The sequence below is a fragment of the Callithrix jacchus genome, chromosome 16 (assembly GCF_049354715.1).
Source record: "Callithrix jacchus isolate 240 chromosome 16, calJac240_pri, whole genome shotgun sequence".
Taxonomy (NCBI): Eukaryota; Metazoa; Chordata; class Mammalia; order Primates; family Cebidae; genus Callithrix; species Callithrix jacchus.
The window spans coordinates 18,731,461-18,758,140 of record NC_133517.1 but is presented as its reverse complement, the minus strand read 5'-3'; the positions used below and the strand labels follow the sequence as shown (position 1 = coordinate 18,758,140).

Genomic DNA, 26,680 nt, shown 5'->3' with positions numbered 1-26,680 from the left:
TTGCTTTAAGCCATTATGGAATAACAATCAATTTTGAATCACTGGAGTAGCCAGGTTTCCCAATCCGAGAAGGCATACCTCCTGCTTCTAGAGGATGCTTCTTTTAGGCTATGTAAGTTTTTTGATAGATCTAGAAATATTTCTCTAATTATTGAAAATATTTAACAAAATCTATGTTTGTTCTGTACTTTTTATTCAAGTTGAAAAGAGGTAAAAGCTACCAGTGGAACAAAATCTCTGAACTCTTGTCATCTCAGTAAGCAGCACTATCAACTACCCTAATGCTCAAATCCAAAACCTAAGCCTCATCCTCTTTTTTCCTTTTCCTAACATACCACTTCCTCTCTTCCTGCAAGAACTGTTGTCTAGGCATACTGGTACCACCCAAAGCTAAGCTACCATCTTCACTCACGTGGTCTACCGTGATAGCCTTGTTCTTTCCAATCCATTCTCTTGAGTAATTCCCGAGCTGCTTTCCCAAATGCACGCCATGCCCTTCTTCTGGTTGAAATATGGTGACACCATCCCAATGTCTTAAACTCAAATTGTGTGTCACATCTTCTTTAACCTCTACTTACTTCCCTAATTTCATATTTAATCACTCTTCATTTGTTAAGTTCTACCCATGTGAATCTTTGTTTCCCTTGGAATATTCTTAGCTTCAGTCTTCAAATGACTTATTTGTTTCTCAGCTCAACTGCTCCTTTTTTTTTTTTGACAGAATTTTGCTCTTGTCAGCCAGGCTGGAGTGCAAGGAATGATCTTGGTTCACTGCACCCTCTGCCTCCCAGGTTCAAGCTATTTTCCTGTCTCCGCCTCCCAAGTAACTGGGATTACAGGTACCCACCACCAGGCCCGGCTAATTTTTATATTTTTAGTAGAGATGGGGTTTCACCACGTTGGCCAAGCTGATCTTGAACTGCTGACCTTAGGTGATCCACCCACCTCGGCCCACCAAAGTGCTGGGATTACAGGCATGAACTACCAAGCCCAGCAATGCTACTTCCTAAGAGAAGTCTGCCTGGGAAACTCTGATAAATATTGACTAAACTAATTTGATTATTTACAATCATAATGTCTTTTACTGAGAGTAGATATTTAGAGAAAGTCAAGGGCCAAATTTTTCCTCTCCCACAACCTAGCTACAAGAAATCAAGCAAGTCTGAGTATAAACTCTGCCTTACACATACTGATGTTCATTAGCAAACAGCATAAAAACAGTCACAAAACCTAGTCTGCAAGCTTGATAATGTCCTAGCTCTATGTTCTTTTGAGCAATATGAAAAGCTGCTTCTGACAATATTCCAGGAGAAGATGCAGCCATACTTTGAGTTGGAGTCAGGCAATAAAGCCCTCAAATATCTGAACAAAGCATAGGGCAAGCAGTTCTCTGCAATCAGATGCTCTGTGCATGCAAAGTAGCTAGGAATGCCTGAAGAAAATGTTCAGTCACTTTATATAACTTCAGATCCATTCATTTCACCAAGATAACATAGTTTCTAATACTCAGTGTACTAAGTAAACACTTCTTGATGTTGATCAGGAAATAGATGCTAAAAGCTTTTAGAAGCTGCCTATGACATGTGGGCTTCAGTTTAGAGTCTTTCAACTGTGAACTGCCCTTCTGATTCAGATACTGTAAGTGTGAACTGAGCCCGAGGGATCAACGCCTGCCCTCTCCCACCTCCCTAGGATGTGCAGTAAACCCAGTATACATACACAGAACATTATTTAAAGTAAACTACAGAGCACATAACACACACTGTCATTCCTTCACAGCACAGTTTTCCTTCTTCCATGTGACTTTGAGTCTCTACAATTAGTTCACTTAGTTTTGCTTCTCTATGCATAAATGTCTCATATGGTAGTAATTATGCAATATACATTGCGAACCTATTATGTTCAAGGCAAGGTGCCAAGGGCCTTTGAATAAAAAAAGAAAAAGAAATAAAAAATTAAAAAAAATTATTCTAGGACAAATCTACTGAAGAAATAGGAAAAATAAATCAAAAGTAAGCAACAGTAGGATATAGTAGATGTGAAGTGCTAAGCAATACCTGACATTACCCATTCAGAGTCAACTCCCCACCTTGCTGACAGGTGCAGAGGTTTCCTGTATCCCAGCAGGTTAAGGTTCCTAATTGCCAGGATTAATTCTTTGACTCTCCTCCTTAAATTAGAATTAAACTATTTTATTATTTTTTGTTATGTGATAGATTAAATAAAATGACTAAAGTTTAGCTCCCAATGACTTTCTAATCATTATTTCCCTCTTTCTGCAGCATTACTGCAATTTCCCTTGTCACCCAGGCTCAAAACCTGAGTTTTATCTTTGGGATTTTTCTTTCCATTTCTCTTATCCAGTTAGTGACTATATTCTTTTGATTTGATCTCCATCCCATAAATCTCTCTAGTTCCACATTCCTCATGCTATTCTAGCTCAGGCCTTCACAATCCTTCACCTATCTGCAGGGCTGTCCCTGAACTCAAGTCTGCAGCTGCTACAAAATTCATCTTCTTTAGGCACATTGCTAATCCTACTATTCCATTGTTGAAGAGCATTCAATTGGTTTCTACCATTACTAAATTAAATATTGTTAAAATTTAGCAAGTTTTAACACTCAAGACAAATCCTCTATTTAGATCTCCAGAACAACCTATCCCTGAAGGTGCTGTATAATTAAATTAGTAAGGTATCATATTGAATACATTTTCATCAAAAATCCATTTATATCAAAAACTAAAATTCAGACAATCTTGATATGGTTATTATTTCATGGTAAAGAGAATGTAATTAAAAATTACTTTGTGTTTTTTTGTTTTATAGGCTATAGAAAGAAGAATGTGATTAACTATGTCTTTACTGATAATACCAGAGTATTAGGGTTTGAGGAACCATTTGTGATTTGAGAAATTCTAGGGCCCATGTACTAAGTGAAGAATCCCAAGTTTACTGTTTACTCCTGAATAGTATGGAGATACGAAATAAACCATGTTCTCAATAATTCATATTGGGATTCTTGTGAATTCTTTTGGATAATTCTATCTCTAATTTCCCTTTCCCTGTCAGTCATTGCAATGAGGACTATTCTGACTGAAAGAGCAAGAGAGGGGATTTCATTATCTCAAGTAGGTAACTAGGCTTAAAAAATATATATGTACCTAGAATATGTTAAGAGCAAGAACGATGTCAAGATTCATCATGTGTCCACTCTGTTAACCCAGCTCTTTTGCTCACTTGCTCTGTGGATGTAGATTCCCCTGCCTTTCATGGGAGTGCACGCTGAACATTGTGTGTCCTTCACTCCTCTCGCCATCAGGGGACAAGTCTCAGTAATGTTTTTGGATATATCCTTTGATTTATATTCCCACTGATACCTCATAACTTTTCCTTAAACTTTTCCAGTATTTCCAAAAATGGTTCTTTTAGATGATTGTTTGGAAATGCAGTTATGCTTTTAATTATAAAAATATTTTTAAAGTTTAATTTTGAAGTAATTTCAGATGTACCAAAAATTTGAAAAAAATAATACAACAAATTTTTGTATATCTTTCACCCATATTCTTCAAATGTTGGCATCTTATACAGCCACAGTATAATTATAAAAAACAGAATATTAACATTGGCACAATACTGTTACCTAATCCACAGACCTTATGTAACTTTCAACAGTTGTCTCATTAATGTCCGTTTTTTGGTCTAGGATTGCAAATTTTACTAGTGGTCATGTTTTCTTGGTTTCCTTTAATCTGGCAGAGTCTCTCACTCTTTGTTTTCCTTTAGCATTTTTTTTTTGTTTGTTTGTTAACAGCAGGATTTCTCAGGAATTTTAATATGTTAATTCACATAGTGAATCTCCAATAAGTGATATAATATGATGCTAATCAAACTTATGTCACTGTGAAGCCCCTCTTGAGGTTCAATTTCTGGGACAGGCATTTCCAGGATACTCTGTTTCTGCATATCTGATCCACCCTGCACATGCCATTCAGAATAGCCTCCTTCCTTCAGGATTCTGTATATGTCGGCTACGTGTTTACAAACTAAAACATAGCTCTTTATTTGACTTACTGCAAAGGCCCAGAGCCTTAACTTGACATTCAAGCCTCTTCATGATTATCCTCAACCTTTCTTTCCAGCTTTAAGCCACTACTTCTGTGCATAAACCCTTTGCTTAAGCCAAAGTGCAGTGCACTCCTTATTCCCCTGATTTCTTATTTTTATTTCTTTGCTAATGCTGTTTCTTCTGTATAGAATTCCTTTTTTCTATCTTCCCATCCAAAAGTAAACCCTTTAGGTGGACTCTAAATATCGCAGCTTTCCTGGACACTACTTCCTTCTATGAATTCTCATGGCACTGAGAAATTAAGTTTAGAACCCCATTTTCTATCCTAAGTTTTGGCACTTTGATTGCCGGCCTCATCTCCCCTAGTAGACTGGAAGGTACAGCAGGTAGGACCATGTCAGTTCAACCTTTTTCAATTGATTTCCATCCTTGCATGCCCAAGCTCTCAGCACAGTGCTCTTACAGAGTAGGGGCTTCTGAGTTAGTTTCTCAGAATGAATGAAACAGCCTGTTTTCATTTAGAAAAAATATAAAAAATGATATAAAATTTTCTTAATGAAATTTATGCAAACTTTGGTAATTTCAAGGAAGATGGAAATGTATTTGAATGAACTCTTGTTATTATTAAAAGCTACTTTTGTCAACCTAATAGTTACTTGCACCTAAGGCTAATGGTTAAAAATCTACCAACATCTGAATAACATTAAATTATCCTAAGTAAAGCACCAATAAAATGAGCTTTCTTGCCTTTAATATTTCCATAAGCCTTCAGTCACAATGTTTGTCTTGATTATTAAAAAGATCTCAGATATTCTATATTAATGGCTTTTGCATTAGATATGATTTCTAATTAAGTTTTTCATTTCTGTGATGAAATAATATTTAAGTCTACCAAATGTCATAATGCACATGTGCCTTCAACAATCAATGTGTAGGAGATTCTTTGAAACTAGTATGGCAGTAATAATTTATGAAGACCCACAAACATGTCTGTCTGGGGTAATCACGAGTATCAGTGCTCAAGAGACTGAATTCTGTTGTTTAGTGATGGCATGGAATTTGTGACTGGGGTAACTGATTGACATACAGAAAAAAACTAATCATATGCATACTGTTATGAAGAATGTTATGGTATAAGAGGAATATAAGCTCTAAATGTTCATGTGCTTTAAATTGTTAAAAGCCACAGATGCTGTGGACAACTGATAGATAACCATAATATTGGATTTATATAAAACCAGATATCTATGTAAGAGCTGTCAGTTGCTATCTATAACCCAGATGTTTCCAGAAAATGGACATCTGATATTAAGTAAATCAAATATACAGTGGATTGCCTAAATTCCTTTTAGAATGTATCAGTGGGAAGGTGAAGGCTATCTATATTTAAATTTTAGTTCCAAAAATTCTGCCAAATATTGTACATATGTCTGTGACAGGCACATATATTAAAAGTAAACATATGATAGAATATTATTCAGCCATAAAAAGGAAGTTCTGATACATGCTACATGGGTGAACCTTAAAAATATGTGCTAAGTAAAAGAAGTCAAACCCAAATTCCACATTATGTGGTTTCATTTATATGACCTATCTAGCACAAGTAAGTCTATAGAGACAGAAATTAGATTAGTAGTTGCTTAGAGCTAGGGAGGAAGAAGGCATAGGTTGTGGTAGTTAAGCGGTGGTGCTTTCTTTCCAAGATGATGACTATGTCTTAAAATTGACCATGGTGATGGTTGCACATATCAGTGAATAGACTGAAAACTATTACATTTACACTTTAAAATGATGAATTGCATGGTATGTTAATTATATTTCCATAAGTCTGAAAATAATACATTCACATTTCACCAAGAGAGTATACTGCATAGACATGAATACAGAGAAAGAAATGACTTAAAATCACAGCTCACTAAACAGTTCCAAGCTCAAACAATTTGACTGACCAGGTGTACCCTGGCTTCTGAACACAAATGTTTGTGCCAAAACCCTCTGAATATTTTTGGCATGGAAATTCTTCCTACACAGCCATAAACTCCTCTCAATATTGTGATGATTCAATAAATGATTCCTTGGGTGAGTGTAACTTTAGATAAACTGTTGCTTTAGTTTTCTGAGGATGGAGCAGGATACAGAGACTAGAGATGGTGTATGGGTAGCAACTAAATCTAAATCTTTAATAGTTCCATCTAGTTCATAGAAGCAGCTCAAAATTTGGTATGGGCAGAAGCTATCCATTTTATATAAAAATATATTTTTCTGGGAAAAGGATAGTTCTGGGAGGTGTTTGGAACAGGAGAGGTTGCTCATAATTTCTTTCCTCTTACCAGCCCCTGGAAAGTCCTAGCAAGCAAACAAAGAAGAGGAAGAAAAAAAAAGAGTCTGTTACATTTAGCATTTGACAAATGTTGAAATAATCCATTAAAAACAACGACAATCAGAAAGCCTGTTCTGTTGAGAGATGTTTTCAAGGGTGAAAGGAAACATTTTTAAATATTTGCCAATCTTTTAACTAGTCGACATAATTGTACTTTAATTTTTACTTTCTAATAATGGAGCTGCAATTAAATCCCATCAGTCCAGCAGGAGCTTTTCATAGCTTTACAGGCCTGACAAAGTTTACCCTGGAACTCTGCAAGGTGCTGCAAAGAGAAGCTCTCTTTTCTCACATGATGAGAAATTGTCTGCCTGGGTTTGAGGTCCACCTTCACTCACAAGCTGTGGGATCTTGGGCACATTTTTTAACTTCTCCATGTATCTCAGTTTTCACACCTGTAAAATGACTATATTACCACCACCCTCATGGGTCATTTTGAGAATTAAGCGGGTTCATATTTGAAAAGCACAGAGAACAGCTCCGAGAGCATACTGAATAAATAAATGCATATGTTAACACAAAAATTAAAAAGTATTTTTAACTACATTTACACTTTTGGAGCGGTACAATTAAAAGTAATTGGCATGTATTTCAAAATTTCAGTTTCACTTATGTTTTGACTTACAATCTCACACTCTGTGAGCATGTTGAAAGTAAGCATATGTAACTTCAGTAAACTGAAGCAGCAGTGGTATTGTCTGCTCTGTCGTTGTGCAATTGATTCCAGAAACAGATGAGTAGGTAGCTATGCAACCTTTGGGAACAGAGATTCAACAGGATACCTTGTGGTCTAATGTTACTTTTTTCCCTTCTCTGTTGAGTTTTAACTTTTCTTTAAGCTGAATGTGTCTAATATGAAGGGCAGAGAACAGTGATGAATGTTGATGTGATGTAATGCAAAAGACATAGGGATGATGGAAAACCAATTCTCATAGGACCCTAGCTCCGACCATGGTGCCAACCTCCAAAGATGTTAAAGAATGAGACCTGTCACCTGTTAGATATGAGGGAGAATATATTGACAATGAGGATTCAAGACCATATATGTATAAAATTAGCTGCAAAGAGAAATCAATAAGATGAGTTTAAAAAAATCTTTTCCAAGTTTAGAGATTAGGATTTTTCTCTAGTTATAAAAGCTTCATTGTGTGTGCGTGTGTGTGTGTCTACTAATCAACATGAGCATATGAATCCATGTTTGCCAGTAAATAACACTGAAAATTAAAAAGGGCCTTAAATTTCATGTTGTTATTATTGACTTATTAACCTCAGAACTGGCAGTCCACTGAAATAAAATATTTTGTAGTAACTAAGATTTATGAGTGCCTCTAAATGATCAAATAAATATTATGAGATTTAGGATTGGTTGATAATTTAAGAAAAGCAACTATAATATCGCTTCTGCTGTTATATACAAATCAAATCTACAAATATGATAATCAAACTGTGTTATTTAAAATATCATACAATGTGTAAAAACGTTTTCTTTTGGGAAAGCATTCTGCATCTTTTTGTACCTAAACTTTCTTCCTGGATTACCTATTTGAATCGTAAAAAAGCCTTTTCATGTTTTATATATGGTCTTAAAAGTTTACATAGTTATTGCTTTCTATTCATCAAGTTTGTGTACTATAAATTGTTATGACATGCCTTTAATTGCATATATTTTTACATGTCCAGATTTGCTATTATAAATAACACTGAAATAAACATAATGGAGGTAGCTGTTTCTTTCTGTTGAATTATTTTCTTAGAAAAAAGTCCATTGAGTGGGATTACAGGACCAAAAGGTATGGGCATTTTAATAGTCTTTGAGATAAAGACTGCCTCTACCAATAAGTGACTTACAATTCTATGTAATTGTATCCTTAAAAATTGCTAAATTTGTGAAAGTAATTTTTCAAAGTTAACTCGCATGCATCAGGTTACTATCAATAATTATATGTCATACCACATTGTTTACAATTTGGATGTTTTTCCCTTGTGTGAACACATTTGTTCATAATGTTCATTGAATTATTTACTAAATTTTCATTGTTTTAGTACTAATTTAAATGAACTCATCGTGTATTATGAATAATGACCCTTTCCTTGCCATATGTGATACAAATATTAAAGTTGCTTTTTAATTTCTGTTTTGCAAGCTTTCATGTTTCAGATGTTCAGGTGCTAAATGAGTAAAATACAGCACTGTAGAATGACATTAATTGGTAGTAGAAATTCTTTCAAGCAGAAATATTTTATTCATATTCTCTAGCAGAAAAAGGAAATGCTATATTTGTGTGTGTGTGTATGTGTGTGTGTTCTCTTTAAATCTGTAGTATTAAAGTCCCAGAGTAAGAATGTTGATTTAGAAATACCTAAACTATAGCACTCAAAATTTAACTAGACATAGTTTTTCATTTTCACCAGAAATTGTTTTGAAACCCCCCTTACTGGAAGCCAAGCAACTAATGCAGTCTAAACTTGCTAAAATAACTCTCAAAATAAAGAACATGTGGCAGAACAAACTCAAAGCGTTGCAACCTTGGAGCAGATGGACTATACCTTTTCCTGTAGCTAGGTATCCTCACCAATCCAAACAAATAGCGTCTGCATCAGAAATAATTTGATGGTATGTTTTCTGGATAGTTTTTATCAAATGGTATAAAATAACATCAAGACATAGCCTCATTAGATTATTTACAATTAAAAAAATTACATACTTTGGGGTTGTATATCTAAAATCCAGAAAATATATACAACAGTTTACTCAGTAACTATGGAAGCGTAGCTGCTGTGAGCTCAGTACAGCTCTAGGTAACAGGGATATGGGATAAATGAGAAGTTAAAGTTTTAGGAGCACACTACTAGCTGCTGACAGGCTACTGAAATCTTTGTTCCACTTTTTTCCATTGAAATAATTCTGATTTTTTTCACAAAAATATGAGAATATATTCAGCCCACCAAATACTCTTGTGGGGCATAGACAGAAAAGAATTTTGGGAAACCAGATTGAGTAAAATATGTACATATTAAGTAAAAGTTCAGCTCTCCTAATAGGGATTTATGATTGCTGTGTCCTATGAAGATCCCAGGAATTATGTATTCATGCAGGGAACAGGTGTCAGGTGTGAAATTAAAGAACTGAGAATTCAGTAGATGGAGTGCTACCAGAATGGAACACTTTGGTCCTTCAAAAGAAGGACCAGTCTAATTAGGATAAGGACAAGCACAGAGCAATGTAAATTAACAATAGCAATAGCAATGCAAAACTAATATTTATTGAGTGCTTCTGTGAGTGCTATGCACTTCACAGAACATTTTACTGACATTTCCTTAACTTCCCAGATGAAGCACATCTTCACTCTGGCTCCTGCATCTTCTCCATGCATTCACCCCTGCTGGTTTTTCTCAGTAGACTCCTTTTGTGTTCATCCATTTCAGACTTTGCAGTCTCTTGTTTGTTGATCATTTATTCATTCAAGAAATATTTATGTGCCATCATTGTGCACCTACTGAAACCACAGGCATGAACAAGTGAAAAAAGAACACAATTCTATCCTGCAAAGAGCTTTCCTTCCAGTAGATAGAACAGAGACTCGATGATTATAGTGCACTCAGATGTCAGGGCAGCTAGTACAGCCTGAGTGAGGACCAGGAAATGCTCTCAGTAACACACACACACACACACACACACACACACACACACACACACAGGTTTTTAGTATAATACAGTGTATAATAGTTATATGACATATGATTATAATATGTAACACATACTATCTATATATTATACGAGCTATATTATATATACACATATATACATAGATAGGTTATATATACATCTGAAGTTATTTTCATTATTTGCATAGAGTTAACAGTCCAAATGTCCATCAATATTTGTAATAGGAGAGTATTAAAGAAACAATGATACATTGAGTGCTGATATGGAAATAGCTACAAAATAAATAATAATAAAAGACTCAGAAGAGTGCATATCATATGCTAGCTTGTGTGGGGAGCAGATAAGAATATATAGTCACATTTTCTTACATTTGCATAAAGGCGCTTTGGACTCATAGGCACACACACAAAAACGAGTAAAACAGGATGCCTATCAGAAAGCAGAGATGGGAGAACCAGCCATATGGGGCCTAAATGTCGGGCAGAGGTTTTATTGTATGTTATGTTTTCAAACCAACTAAATGTATTAACTATTTTAAAAAATTAAATGGCCATATCCTGAGGTGTTTTTGGGAAAGAAGTCTGCTAAGGGCCAGGTGAATTAGGAACCCAGCTGGGGTAGGAGGGAGAAGGGACTTGGGGGAGAAACCATTCCACACAGGCCGTGGGAAGGGTTCTTTTGCGGGATGCCAGGAGGGGAGGGTGGGAGTCAGGCCGGAGCAGGTCGTGAGGATTTTCCTTGCACAGCAGGGAATTCCGATTTCACCCAGAAGGTGATGAGTATCACCGAAGGGTGAGCGGAAGGAACATGACTGATTAGATTTGCACGTTGTGGTCATCTTACAGGGCGGAGGCATTGATGACGTGTAGGGCAAAACTCGGTGGGGAAGATTATTTAGGTTACTGGCCAGCTTCAGGTGAGAAGTGATGAGCATGGGGCAGCGGGCACTGAGCGGGGCACTCATCATCCCTCGGGGGGATTCTGCTTGTCTTTGACTTCCCTCCAGCATGGACAGCATTTTGCTGCTCCCTCCAGTACCGTCTACAGCCTTTCTATGGATTCCCTGCGGATCTTCAACTTGGTGTTGCTGACTATTCACAGGAACTCTGCTTTAGGATTTGGTGACTTTAGGGCGACAAGAACCTTTTCTGGGCCTAGCACTTTCCCTTTCCTCAGCCTGAGCGCCTGGGGAGGGAAGGAAGCAGGTGGCGTCTGCAGGCCCCCCACCGTGGCGCAGGGACGGAGAGTCTGGCGAAAGCTGGGGGCCTCAGCACCCGGTCACAGGCGGCTGGGAGCAGGGATGCTCCCTGAGCCTAGAGCGACAGCCTCATATCATAGGAGAACCCTGACCTTCATCGCCTTTCTAAGTGCAGTTATTGTATTCGTTTCCTCAAGTATATACACAGTCTGTGGAATGCTTATGACCGAGGTGACTTTTCTTCCAGTTCCAAGCTCCACTCAAACGGGTCCCTTGCTCAGGCCACACTCACAGAAGAGCTGTGTCTGGGGGCAAAGCACTCAAATACTTCCCTCTCATTCGGTGGAGAACCGCTCCCCGAAACCAACTTCCTGGCCACATCCGTCGGTCCCTCCCCTAGGTTATTCTAGACATTTCTATGCTTCCAGTAATTAAAGGGGTAACTCCCTCCAGCAGAGACACCAAGCCCCTGCTCCCCTTCTTCAAGCTGCCCCTCAATTTACTTGGTTGACCACTCCCTTCCAGATGTTAAATATTGTGACCATCACCCCTGATTCTGAGTAATAAAGTAAACATTTCAGCACATATTGGCCAACAAGAAGGATTCTCCTAAATAAAATGTTTTAAAAGCACAATTCTGGCCGGGAGCAGTGGCTCACACCTGTAATCCCAGCACTTTGGGAGGCCAGGGTCACAAGTTTGAGACCAGCCTGGCCAAATGGTGTAACCGCTCCTCTACTAAAAATACAAAAAATTATCTGGACACGGTGGCGTGGGCCTGTAGTTCCAGCCATTTGGGAGGCTGAGGCGGGGGAATCACTTGAACCTGGGAAGCTGAGGTTGCAATGAACCGAAATCGTGCCATTGCATTCCAGCCTGGGCAACAAGAACGAAACTGTGTCTCAAAACACAAAACAAAACAAGAACAACAACAACAACGAAACAACAATTCTAATAATTGTAAATGTAACCACATAAAGTAAGTGACAAATACAAGAAATCCATACAAAAATCAATGACACCACTGACACATAATTGGATAGTTGTGAAACAATTTCATGATATATTTTAACATGAAAGCCTAAAATATTAACAATCTTGTCTTGCAGGTGTATTACACAGAAAAGTAAGGGAGCAGCAACTAATCTTTTATTTCTCAAAGGCTGAACAGTATAGAGCTATGTGTGCAGGTGGTAGCTTTGAATGTTTACTAAAATAACGTGGATAAATTCATTTATTAGTGACAAGTACTTTTAGGTGGCAACACATACAATTTATTTAGAATGCCCTTTAGGGAATGTTTTTATGTGACAGTCCAGCTCCTTATCAAATAAATATTTGTTGTTCATTAGAACTGGAGTTACTATGGGGAAATGGCATTTGGATTCCACAGTATTCTGCTGTACTATAAAGGACTGGCCATGCCATCACTGCACAAAATGGATTAGCAATTTGCTACAATATTTTTTTAAAGGAGAGTAATCTGTTCACATATGAAAGATTTTAGAAAAATATTTTCATTATTTAAGATGATTAATAAAAACTGTTAGTGTCTAGCATAGCGTAATAGAGTCATTTTATAACTTAAAACAGCCTACACATTTTTAAAAAGAAAATTTGCCTCCACATTGTTTCACGGCAAAAATTTTTAAACATATGTATTTTGTCACAATTTTATATGTAATGGCTACATTAAAGATCAGAGAATAAGGAAAGACTGAGAAGCATATATTGATGAGTGACTATATATTATATTTATACCTGTAAATATAATTGTAGAAACCTAGAATGATGAGATTTTTTTATCACATGTCTCAAAGAAAATTCCTTGCCATCAAGGTACAATCCATGTTTTTTGAGTTCAGAGTCAAATTTGTCTTTCTTTGAATGAGAACCCTAAAAGATCTTTGATTTTTGTTTTATTCAGATCTTTATTCTTTCTAGAAGATGTACTTCAAACATGCTCTAAAACATTTTTTTAAAACTTGAGACATGCAAATTAAAGAACAGTAACTAGTAGATTGAGTAAATGAGGTAAGACCACTACGTTGGCTGCCCTAGAAGAGCCATGCCTCCTTGTCTTCTCACCTTTGATAGCCCCCCTCGCCATGACTACAGGCTGGGTCATAGGTTTGCTGTAGCCAATGAAATAATAGCAAGCATTGCTCAAGTAGAAGCTTGATAAATGCTCTCGTGGTGGCTTCTCCTTTTATTATCCAGCTACTTGCTTGCTTGAGAAACTGTCTATATATTTTTTTGCAGAAAGAGAAGCTACGTGCACATGTGCAGAGATTGGGGCCAACAGTCAGCACCAGAAATGTGAGTAAGGCCTCTTTGGACATTCTAGTCCTAGCAGAGCTGCAGATTGACAGGCTCACATCAGTGACCCTATCCAATACTGTGTGGAGTTTTGAGTGACCTTATCTAATACCACATAAAACAGAAGAGCAATCTGGCCAAGATGTGCCAAAATTCCTAATGCACAGAACTCTGAGTAATAAATTAATATTGTTTTATGTAATTGTATTTTGGAGTGGTTTGTTACATAGCAGTAGATATTCAATACAGTAAGTGATAGCAAAGATTTCTCAAAGATTTTTCTAGAATTAATTCCAGGCTACCTTCTTCATTGACATACCACTCATATTTCTGTTATCTATTTATTTACTATTGAGTCTGTGTCTCTTATTCCTACTAAGCTAACCAGTAAACAGAACTGAGATGGTTGGTTTATGTAAAGAGCAGCTTGAGGATGTCTTTATTGAATATTGACTCAAACTACATGGTAAGTCCTTTTTGGGTCTCAAAGGAACATTCTTGATGACGTTATACATCTTTAAATTAATTCCACTCCTCATTGTGATCAAACTGTGAGTGGAGTAGCCCGGCGGAAGAAAATCACTTTTTTTTTTTTTTTTGAGATGGAGTTTCGCTCTTGTTACCCAGGCTGGAGTGCAATGGCGTGATCTCGGCTCACCGCTACCTCCGCCTCCTGGGTTCAGGCAATTCTCCTGCCTCAGCCTCCTGAGTAGCTGGGATTACAGGCACGCGCCACTGTGCCCAGCTAATTTTTTTGTATTTTTAGTAGAGACGGGGTTTCACCATGTTGACCAGGATGGTCTCGATCTCTTGACCTCGTGATCCACCCGCCTCGGCCTCCCAAAGTGCTGGGATTACAGGCTTGAGCCACCACGCCTGGCCAGAAAATCACTTTTAAGGAATCCCTGACACACAAACATGCTGTGGACTAATCACATAATTTCCCTTGTTTCTGTATATGGAATTGTATTCCGATGCCAGATTTTAGGCACTGAAATGCAAAGAGTCTCTGGTGGGATTCATTTTTTAAAAAATAAATATTTGAAATGTAAGGTTTATCAGACAGAATAAGCCATTGGCTCTCATCCTTCTTTTTCTGGAATTGAGGTGCATTAGTAGGAGAAGGCATTAGCAGAAGAGCCTGAGGTAGCTAAGAGAAAAGGCACCACTTCTGGTGGGTGGTGATACAATTTCATTGAATGGTGTGAATTGTATCTCAAGTTAGACATGCTTCTAAAAGACATAGGCATAGACAAGGACTTGATGACTAAAACACCAAAAGCAATGGCAATAAAAGCCAAGATATACAAATGGAATCTAATTAAACTCCAGAGCTTCTGTACAGCAAAAGAAACAATCATTAGGGTGAACTGGAAACCAACAGAGCGGGAAAAAATTTTTGCAATTTACCCATCTGACAAAGGGCTAATATCCAGAATCTACAAAGAACTAAAATAGATTTACAAGAAAAAAATAAACAACCACATTCAAAAGTGGGCAAAGGATATGAACAGACACTTTTCAAAAGAGGACATATATGAGGCCAACAAACATATGAAAAAATGCTCATCATCACTGGGTCATTAGAGAAACGCAAATCAAAACCATACTGAGATATCAGCTCATGCCAATTAGAATGGCAATCATTAAAAAATCTGGAGACAACAGATGCTGGAGAGGATGTAGAGAAATAGGAACACTTTTACACTGCTGGTGGGAGTGTAAATTAGTTCAACCATTGTGGAAGGCAGTGTGGCAATTTCTCAAGGATCTAGAAATAGAAATTCCATTTGACCCAGCAATCCCATTACTGGGCATATACCCAAAGAACTATAAATAATTCTACTATAAAGACACATACACATGTATGTTCATTGCAGCCCTGTGTACAATAGCAAAGACCTGGAACCAACCCAAATGCCCATCAATGATAGACTGGACAAAATAATGTGGTACATATACACCATGTAATACTATGCAGCCAGCTATACAAAGCAATGCGTTCATGTCCTTTGTAGGAAATTGGATGAATCTGGAAACCATCATTCTCAGCAAACTGACACAAGAACAGAAAGCCAAACACTGTATGTTCTCACACATAGGTGGGTGTTGAACACCGAGAACACATGGACTCAGAGGGAGGAGCATCACACACTGGGGGCAGTTGGGATGGGTAGGGGAGAGACAGTAGGGGGTGGGGAGGGAGGGGAGGGTAAGGAGGGATAACATGGGGAGAAATGCCAGATATAGCATGCACCTAAAGTAAAATAAATAAATTTAAAAAAAAAGAAAGAAAAAGAAATTCTTTTAAAAACAAAATGTCTAGGTATCAAGAGAAAAAAGGTGTAACCTGCTATCAGGTATACTAGTGGTACCAAAATTGCTGCTATTTCTGTTGATGAAAAGATGTTCTCTGTGTGTTTATCTGTGGCACTGTCTACCACGGAGGTGTGGAGAAAAAAACGCCAATAAAGAAGAGTTATGATCAGAAAATGACACAAAATTTACACTTACAGAGAGTAGTATTTGGATGGCACTGTGGATGACCTCCAGGTACTGGAAGTCAACGATGCAGCCTGTGACAGAGACGTACGTGTAGTCGTCCATCATGCCATGGGCTGAGGGAGGCAGCACTCTTCTGACACAGCCAGGCCCATGTTCTCTCCACCATGACCGATGGACAGAGATATTGAATGTCATTAGATCGGTATCCTAAGTGGGTAGGAGACAAAAGAGCAAAATGAGACAATTGTATTATATCACATCTTTGACTTTGACCTTAGGAAGAATTCAGGGAGGATGAAATTGCTACAATGATTTCAATTTCACGTGAAAAGTAACAAAAGACAAAGCCTTAAGTGGCTGCATGTATTATATGCCTAAACTATTGGGTTGTGATTATTCAAGTTGGAGATACAATCCTTCGATTAATATTAACATTTTAAGGGTAACACACATTAAACAAAATCCAGAGATGAGATCTTCCATTTACTTTTATTTAAAAACAATTTCTACCTGGAAACTTTTTGGTTGCATTTTCTTGTCGCTACATCATCATGAATATCACTATCATGGGCAATATATTGTCGAATGCTTTATGGCATTGTAGATGTTTTTCTAAGTGAATTTCACATATTATATTCTTGAAGGTTCATGTAAGTATTTTTATTATCAACCTAATTTATAGGAGGCTGAATAATTTTCTCCACTAGTGATGCTTAGCTTCTATTCCCTGGAACTTGTGAATTTTACCTTACAGGGCAATAAAAGGACTGTTCAGATGTGATTGAATTAAGGGTCATGAGATGGGGAGATTATCATGAACTATCTGAGCATCCTTAAACAACATCGTGTGTATTCTTAGAGAGGCAGAGAGAGATTAGACACAAGGAAGGAGAGCCAATGGCAATGTGACCATAGAAGCAGAGACTGGGATGTGGCAGCCAAGGATTGCTGACAACCATGGACAGTAGGAAGAGGCAAGGAAGAATTCTCCTCTAAAGCTTCAGAGAGAGCATGGCCATGCCAAGACCTTGAATTCAGCTCAGTGAAGCTGATTTCAGACTACTGGCCTTCAGAACAGTGAGAGAATTAATCTCTGTGGTTTAAGCCATCAGTTTTATGGTGATTTGTTGAAGCAGTCAGGAGAAACTAATGCAGGTGATGAAAGTAAGTCACATCGAGGTCATGTAATTTGTCCATGGTAGCACAGCTATTGGTGGCAGAGCTGAGATGTCTTTACTTTAGCTATGATGTGGTATCCTGTCTTACTTGTTGTCTTCCACCTCGGAAGTCCTGATCCTTCCTTATACCCTCAAGAAAGCCAGGTCCTTCCTCCTCAGTTGTTTCAAGAAAATTGCACCACAGTCAATCACAAGAACAAAGAAGACAAACCTAAACTTTTATGTTTTAAATTATACTTTCAGAGATCTTCATGGAAAGAAAATAGTCTGGCTTTTGATCCTTAAGAGATACCCTTTAGTATTTCTGGGGTGCTAACATATGAAGAGCTAAAATAATAATGTTTTGGTCATAAACAATAGATTGAAAAGAACAGATTAGGGACCAGGGGCTTTGACTTCCGAATACATCAAAGACTGCAACTACCCATGTGGTTCAGGAAGCAGAAGAAAGAGTGATGGAGAGAGGCCAAAGCAGTCCCTGGGCCAGGACACTGCTCTCCAGGGCAGCTGAGGATGCAGGAGCAGAGTCAGCTTTTGTTGATTTCCCAGCCTCCACTCCCTTTAAGAGTGAGCTCTGTCTTAAAGTAACCGGGTTGGAGCTCTCTGAAAAGGACAGTGGGGAAACCCTCCTTTTACACTGCTGAACATGGTAAGTGAATCACAAGGGTATTAACATTCCCAGTGCATTCAGTAGGCAGGATTTGCTTTACCGTTTTAGATTTTCCTCAGTTCAAGGAATTGAAAGTACCATTATAAGTACGCCTCAAATCATATCAATAATAAAACATGTTACACCTTTTTCCTTTTGGTTGTTGGTTTGCCATTCACTTACCTTCACAGTTATAGCACTTTATTGATAATAAAACATTTAGGTCATTCTTTTGGTTGTGGGTTTGCTACCTGCATCATTTGCAGTTATTGTCTGAAGGGAAAATATTATACAAAAATAATCACTTCAGCTACTGAATTCAGTTTAATGCAAGGCAATTTACCTGCATGCAAACTTCGGAGATGCACACTGATTGCTCCCTTTTCTGGTCATCCTATTTAATTTCTTGCAGTTAGATTTACTCACTACAGAGGAACAATGTATTATTTCTCATCTTAATAGAATTCACTAGGTTTAGGATGAACTAGCATGATCTCAAAATTCATAGTGACTTCTATTGCTTAAGCATTCTTACCCAGTGACCTTTCCTATTGCAGACTGTAAGTTCCCTTCAGTATGACTTTAACTAAAATTTATATTATACAAAGAAAATAAAAGTCGATTTATGAACTAATCATACATATTTGTTACACTCATAAAACCTTTCAGCATAGGTCTCACTAAATTTGTTGGAACTATAACATATTTATAAACAGTACTATTCCTTGCAATGACTGTATTAAATTTGAATGAGAATATCAATAACATCAAATTATATGTCAACTAACTTCTTAAGCTTTTGTTTGGGGGCTCAGAAAATTACACTCCAAAATATGATGATTTGGCATGCTGACTACTTTGAACCTGAAGGACAATGGAAGAGTCTCAGAAGCAAAGTCTCTTTCTGACCTTCTTCTGCCCTTCTTTCTCCTGCTTTTCTTTCTCCCTAAGGCAGGCTGTAGAAACTAGAATTCCTCTTCTCTAAGAGAGATCATAGAACTAGAACCATTCTCCCCACAGCCAGCCATAAAACCTAGAAATATTACTCTATCACCTGACTTTCTGTGTAAGAGCTAGCAATAAAGAAATTCTCTGACCTACCTTGTCTTAAAAGTAGGTCATAAGACTGTTACTCCAGAAAGGTCTTACCCTATGCCCAGGAAAAAGAAATGTCACACAGAGAAGCCAAGAAGAATCTGAGAAGGCAGGCCTTGTTGGGTTTCCATTTTCAGTCTCTTACCATTAGGTCATTGTCTTTTGGTCCAGTTACATTTATTTTTTATTTTTTGAGACGGGGTCTCCTTCTCTTGCCCAGGCTGGAGTGCAGTGGTGAGAACATTGCTCAATCCATTCTTGAACTCCTGGACTCAAGCCAATTCTCCTGCCTCCCACTCCTGAATAGCTGGGGCCATTGCTAGCACCATGAGCCACATGCTGGAGTCTGATCTTCATTCTACATGGCTGTGCATTCCATCTCCAATCAAGACATAGAAATAGACAGTTTTCCCTGAATCTTTAAGTCTTCATTTCTGAAGGCTTAATGTATTCAAGGTAAAACTTTGAATAAATCTCAAATTCTTTTCTTTTGCTAACTTCTCTTTTGTTTTAGGAGTGTGGACTAGGATCCTTTCAATAGGGAAGAAAAGTATCACACCCTTTCCATTCCTACATTGTAAAATTTGATCTAAAGTTTGTGTTTGATTTCTATCTCTTTCAGTACTAGATTTTAAAATTTTTTTAAAAAAACTTAGCACATGACAACTTAGTTTTCTATACAAGGTATATCAAAGGAAATATAACACAGAAAATAACATTTTATAAAGAAAAAGAAACACAAATCACTTTATCGTTGAAGGTTTTAGTTACCACATCAAAGAGTGTAGTTTTGAAATACATGGGTATTATGGTTTGGCTGTGTCCCCCACCCAAATCTCATCTTAAATCATAGTTCCCATAATTCCACATGTGGTGGAAAGGACCTATAGTAGGTAATTGAGTCATGGGGTTGGTTTTCCCCATGCTATTCTAGTGATAGTGAGCAAGTTCTCATGAAATCTAATGGTCTTATAAGGGGCTACCGCTTTGCTTGATTCTCTTTCTTCTCTCTCCTGTGAAAAAGGATGAGCGTGTTTCCCCGTCCACCCTGTTTGTAAGTTTCCTGAGGCCTCCCCAGCCATGCTGAACTGTGAGTCAATTAAACCTCTTTCCTTTACAAATTACACAGTCTCTGGGATGCCTTCATTAGCAGTGTGACAAGAGACTAATGCAATGGGTTATTCTAAACCATAAGACAACAAAGTAACCTTAAAAATAATACTAGCAATGCAAATGCCATTTCTTTTACTTATTGGAAATAGACTGTTGTATGATGATTTAAGCGTATCATAGCAAAGAAGGTTGACAACTGGTACAACTGGTGTCTATGCTTTTGTCTTTAAAGTTAAAAAGATATAAACAATGGTGTTTGTATTTATGCAAGCATATGTGAAGGGTAGCAAGATATGCCACCCCAAAATGTGTGACTTCAGCATAAGGAATTTTTGGGCTGAAGGCAACTGAGAAGAAGTAGATATAAACAAATCTCTCTGTCTTTTTCCCATTCACCTAAAAGCAAGGCATAAATTTACAATGATGTCCCTTCCTTCTCTACCAGTAAAAACTGAACTTAACTACCTGAAAGTACTTTAGACTTTTGTCGTCCTGGAGAGGGCATCAGAGAAATCTACATAATGAACTTAACTGACTAGTTTTTATCTATCATAAGTTTCCTATAACTGGCCTGCCCCATACTTCCTTGTTTTCAGCTGAAGATGTTACTTAAGCCTGAATTCTAAGCCACCTCTTTAAGAATTAGTTATTTTATCCTGGATATCTTCCATACATATATGAGATACACGTTAATAAACTTTTGCTTGTTTCTTGTTTAGTTTCTTGTTTATCTACCTTTTGTTAAAAAGAGTCTCAGCTAAGAACTCAGAAAAAAATTTTTTCTTGCCTTACATAAGTGATTATCAGGGAATAATTTGTAGAATAAAGAAGAAAAAGAGCAAAGAGAAAGCAGAGAAACCAGAAAATAAAACCAAGTAGGAGGGTTTGAGAGGTGTGAGGACAGCCTGGAGACGGCATGGTAAGGTTGTAGGGAATACAATTTTACCTTTACCTTCTCAGAGTTTTTAGCTGGGCCTGAGAATTAAATCTCCATCAGATAGATTAACGGGAGGGAAAAAGCATACACATTTACTTAATTTCAGTTTTACAGGACATGGTGCCCTCATAAGGAAGTAAAACCCAAAGATGCAATTAGAGTTGACAACTTATATACTTACTTGGAAAATGTGGCAAAGCAAGGAGGTTTGGGTTGTGGTAGTTGATTATGGAGAAGTGGCTAGGAAGATAAGGGTTAGTTTAACACAGATTGTTGAGGCAGATTTCTTTTGGCCTCGACTCTTCAACTCTGGTGATAAGGTCTTTCTCCTTCCAGTTGAAGGGGAGAGCACATTCCACATGGGAGTTTTATCTCCTGGTTTTAGGAAGGTTGGAGTGTCCCTCCCTCCCTCCCTCCCTCCCTTCTCTCTCTTCTTTCTCTTTCTTCTTTCTCTCTCTGCTTTCTTTTTTTCTTCTTTCCTTCCTTTCTCCCTCTCCTCCTTCCTCCCTCCTCCATCTTTCTTCCTTCCTTTCATATTTCCTTATCTCTCTTTCTTTCTTCTCTTTCACTCATTCTTTTTTTCTCTTTCTTCCTCTCCCCCCTCCCACTTTCCTTTTTTAACTCAAAATAGTCAATATGTCAGAATGGTGTAATTGGAATGCTGTGTTCAGAACTTCAAGGGGAATAGAAAAGAGAACTTTAGGGAAGTTGGTAATGTCACAGACCCAAAGCCTCCTAGAAAAGACTTACATTTTCTTATTAGTGGGACAATAGAGAACCTTACAAAATGCAATTCCAAGAGAGTACTGGGAATAAAAAACTGGATTACAAGGACTTAGAGAAACAAAGAGGAGAAGATTTGGTGTATTCTTTTTTTCATAAAGGTTAGGAGTCAAGTTTGTAAGAACATTTGATGGTAGCTTTAAGGGTAGACAAGAAGAAAAAGAAAAAGCACATGAGAACCAGGCATGAGGTACATCTTTTATATTCACAGAGTTATGACTTAAAAGAAATGTATTACATAGTATCTGCCTTTTCCTTAATATCTATTTAAGTAAGCATTAAATGTTTGAGCTCTTTTAATTAGTGTGAATTTTAAACTTGTTCTCATATTCTACAAATATTTCAATTAAAATATATACCCAGAACTATTTGAAATGTTAATTAACTATGTAGATGCATATTCCTGCCCACATTTTATTCATATTAAGTGTAGTTGCTGTGTTAGAATCAGCTCATAGGTTAAAAAACATTCAATATTCACTTCTTTACAGTACACCACCATACAATTTCTTATTAGCCAAGGAGTTAGCCTCTCTCTTATTATTCTTTGCTCTTTTAATCATCTCCTTTTTGGGTATGTGTCTACTTTGAATGTAATCCTTTCTATTTATAGAAATTTACTCCTAACTTCTAACAATATTAATTTTTTGCCTTTTTCCTTAGTTGCAGCTCAAAGAGTTATTGCATTCTTTTTGTATAGCTATCTACTTTCTTTGTCTTATCACTTTTATTCCATCATAAGTCAGCCCATCTGTAAGTGAAAATGTGATTTTAAGGAGAAGTTCATATACACCTAAGAAACCAGATTTTGCTTAATTTTACAAAGTGTGCTTTGATTTTAAATTTATATAGTAGAATTCTTGCCAAGTGAAACTTCTTTTGAAATACCTATTCATCTCAGAATATAAATTAGAATAGTTAAAGCAAATATCTTATTTTTCTAATTATTTTCTTTTTACTGAAACACTAAATATTTCATAGAGCACTATGGTTCTATGCAATCAAGGGCAAATACAGTGATTGATAGGTTTAAGTGTTTGGAGTTTGTAATACAAAGGCTTACAATCAGTTCAAATATATCAAAAACCATATAATTTTTTTTTTACATTAAAAGAAGCGCTTACAGATAGGCTTAAAAGGTATTTATGCTTTCATTAGGAAGGGTCAGTCATTTCCTGTTGCTTTCTAAGAAATTTTTTCCTGCAATTTCTGAGCAAGTCATAATCATTTAGACTTTTGCCATTGATGTTGGCTATAAAGAGCAGTCTACACATTGAGGAGTGGCCACTGTTCAGTTTGATTTTCTCTTTCTTTCTTTTTTTTTTTTGAGATGGAGTTTCGCTCTTGTTACCCAGGCTGGAGTGCAATGACACGATCTCGGATCACCGCAAACTCTGCCTCCTGGGTTCAGGCAATTCTTCTGTCTCAGCCTCCTGAGTAGCTGGGATTACAGGCACATGCCACCATGCCCAGCTACTTTTCTGTATTTTTAGTAGAGACAGGGTTTCACCATGTTGACCAGGATGGTTTCGATCTCTTAACCTCGTGATCCACCTGCCTCGGCCTCCCAAAGTGCTGGGATTACAGGCTTGAGCCACCGCGCCCAGCCCCTTGATTTCCTCTTTCTTATCTTTACAATTAGGTATTGCTACAATTTTTCAATTCTTTACCATTAATTATAGACTAGAGTCAGAGCTAAAGGTAATCATTTTATCTTCATTTCTGGGCTTACTTCCTTAAACAGGACTATTTCAATAATAAGTAAAGGCTTATCCATCCATTTAATAGGTAGAGGGGTCTCTAAAAAGTTCATAGAAAATTCTATTATTTTTTTTTTTCTTTTTTTTTTTTTTTTTAATTTTTTATTGGATTATAGGTTTTGGGGTACATGAGCAGAGCATGCAAGACAGTTGCGTAGGTACACACATGGCAGTGTGCTTTGCTTTTCTTCTCCCCTTCACCCACATTTGGCATTTCTCCCCAGGCTATCCCTCCCCACCTCCCCCTCCCACTGGCCCTCCCCTTTTCCCCCCCAATAGACCCCAGTGTTTAGTACTCCCCTTTCTGTGTCCATGTGTTCTCATTTTTCATCACCCACCTATGAGTGAGAATATGCGGTGTTTCATTTTCTGTTCTTGTGTCAGTTTGCTGAGGATGATGTTTTCCAGATTCATCCATGTCCCTACAAACGACACGAACTCATCATTTCTGATTGCTGCATAATATTCCATGGTGTATATGTGCCACATTTTTCCAATCCAGTCTATTATCAATGGGCATTTGGGTTGATTCCAGGTCTTTGCTATTGTAAACAGTGCTGCAATGAACATTCGTGTACATGTGTCCTTATAGTAGAACGATTTATAGACTTTTGGATATATACCCAGTAATGGGATTGCTGGGTCAAATGGAATTTCTATTTCTAAGGCCTTGAGGAATCGCCACACTGTCTTCCACAATGGTTGAACTAATTTACACTCCCACCAACAGTGTAAAAGTGTTCCTTTTTCTCCACATCCTCTCCAGCATCTGTTGTCTCCAGATTTTTTAATGATCGCCATTCTAACTGGCGTGAGATGGTATCTCAATGTGGTTTTGATTTGCATCTCTCTGATGACCAGTGACGATGAGCATTTTTTCATATGATTGTTGGCCTCATATATGTCTTCTTTCGTAAAGTGTCTGTTCATATCCTTTGCCCACTTTTGAATGGGCTTGTTTGTTTTTTTCCTGTAAATCTGCTTGAGTTGTTTGTAAATTCTGGATATCAGCCCTTTGTCAGATGGGTAGACTGCGAAAATTTTTTCCCATTCTGTTGGTTGCCGATCCACTCTAGTGACTGTATCTTTTGCCGTGCAGAAGCTGTGGAGTTTGATTAGGTCCCATTTGTCTATTTTGGCTTTTGTTGCCAATGCTCTTGGTGTTTTGTTCATGAAGTCCTTGCCTACTCCTATGTCCTGGATAGTTTTGCCTAGATTTCCTTCTAGGGTTTTTATGGTGCCAGGTCTTATGTTTAAGTCTTTAATCTATCTGGAGTTAATTTTAGTGTAAGGTGTCAGGAAGGGGTCCAGTTTCTGCTTTCTGCACATGGCTAGCCAGTTTTCCCAACACCATTTGTTAAACATGGAATCCTTGCCCCATTGCTTGTTTTTGTCAGGTTTATCAAAGATTGTATAGTTGTATGTATGTTGTGTTGCCTCCGGTGCCTCTGTTTTGTTCCATTGGTCTATATCTCTGTTTTGGTACCAGTACCATGCTGTTTTGATTACTGTAGCCTTGTAGTATAGTTTGAAATCTGGTAGTGTGATGCCCCCCGCTGTGTTCTTTTTGCTTAGAATTGACTTGGCTATGCGGGCTCTCTTTTGGTTCCATATGAAGTTCATGGTGGTTTTTTCCAGTTCTGTGAAGAAAGTCAATGGTAGCTTGATGGGGATAGCGTTGATTCTGTAAATTACTTTGGGCAGTATAGCCATTTTCACGATATTGATTCTTCCTAACCATGAACATGGAATGTTTCTCCATCTGTTTGTGTCCTCTCTGATTTCGTTGAGCAGTGGTTTGTAGTTCTCCTTGAAGAGGTCCCTTACGTTCCTTGTGAGTTGTATTCCAAGGTATTTTATTCTTTTTGTAGCAATTGCGAATGGCAGTTCGCTCTTGATTTGGCTTTCTTTAAGTCTGTTATTGGTGTAGACGAATGCTTGTGATTTTTGCACATTGATTTTATATCCTGAGACTTTGCTGAATTTGTTTATCAGTTTCAGGAGTTTTTGGGCTGAGGCGATGGGGTCTTCTAGGTATACTATCATGTCGTCTGCAAATAGAGACAATTTGGCTTCCACCTTTCCTATTTGAATACCCTTTATTTCTTTTTCTTGCCTGATTGCTCTGGCTAGAACTTCCAGTACTATATTGAATAGGGGTGGTGAGAGAGGGCATCCTTGTCTAGTACCAGATTTCAAAGGGAATGCTTCCAGTTTTTGCCCATTCAGTATGATATTGGCTGTTGGTTTGTCATAAATAGCTTTTATTACTTTGAGATACGTTCCATCGATACCGAGTTTATTGAGGGTTTTTAGCATAAAGGGCTGTTGAATTTTGTCAAATGCCTTCTCTGCGTCAATTGAGATAATCATGTGGTTTTTGTTTTTGGTTCTGTTTATGTGGTGAATTACGTTGATAGACTTGCGTATGTTGAACCAGCCTTGCATCCCTGGGATGAATCCTACTTGATCATGATGAATAAGTTTTTTGATTTGCTGTTGCAATCGGCTTGCCAATATTTTATTGAAGATTTTTGCATCTATGTTCATCATGGATATTGGCCTGAAGTTTTCTTTTCTCGTTGGGTCTCTGCCGGGTTTTGGTATCAGGATGATGTTGGTCTCATAAAATGATTTGGGAAGGATTCCCTCTTTTTGGATTGTTTCAAATAGTTTTAGAAGGAATGGTACCAGCTCCTCCTTGTGTGTCTGGTAGAATTCGGCTGTGAACCCATCTGGACCTGGGCTTTTTTTGTGAGGTAGGCTCTTAACTGCTGCCTCAACTTCAGACCTTGTTATTGGTCTATTCATAGTTTCAGCTTCCTCCTGGTTTAGGCTTGGGAGGACACAGGAGTCCAGGAATTTATCCATTTCTTCCAGGTTTACTAGTTTATGTGCATAGAGTTGTTTGTAATATTCTCTGATGATGGTTTGAATTTCTGTGGAATCTGTGGTGATTTCCCCTTTATCATTTTTTATTGCATCTATTTGGTTGTTCTCTCTTTTATTTTTAATCAATCTGGCTAGTG

General features: G+C 37.6%; 1 protein-coding gene across 2 annotated transcripts in view; it reads right to left on the bottom strand.

The window, feature by feature from the left end:
* NKAIN3 (sodium/potassium transporting ATPase interacting 3) overlaps positions 1 to 26,680 on the bottom strand; it is a 722,168-nt gene that overhangs the window by 210,686 nt on the left and 484,802 nt on the right. For both annotated transcript variants that reach the window (XM_035277208.3, XM_035277209.3), the window contains exon 4: positions 16,146 to 16,343. In XM_035277208.3, coding sequence (XP_035133099.1) covers positions 16,146 to 16,343 — 198 coding nt within the window. The remainder of the gene's footprint in view (positions 1 to 16,145; positions 16,344 to 26,680) is intronic.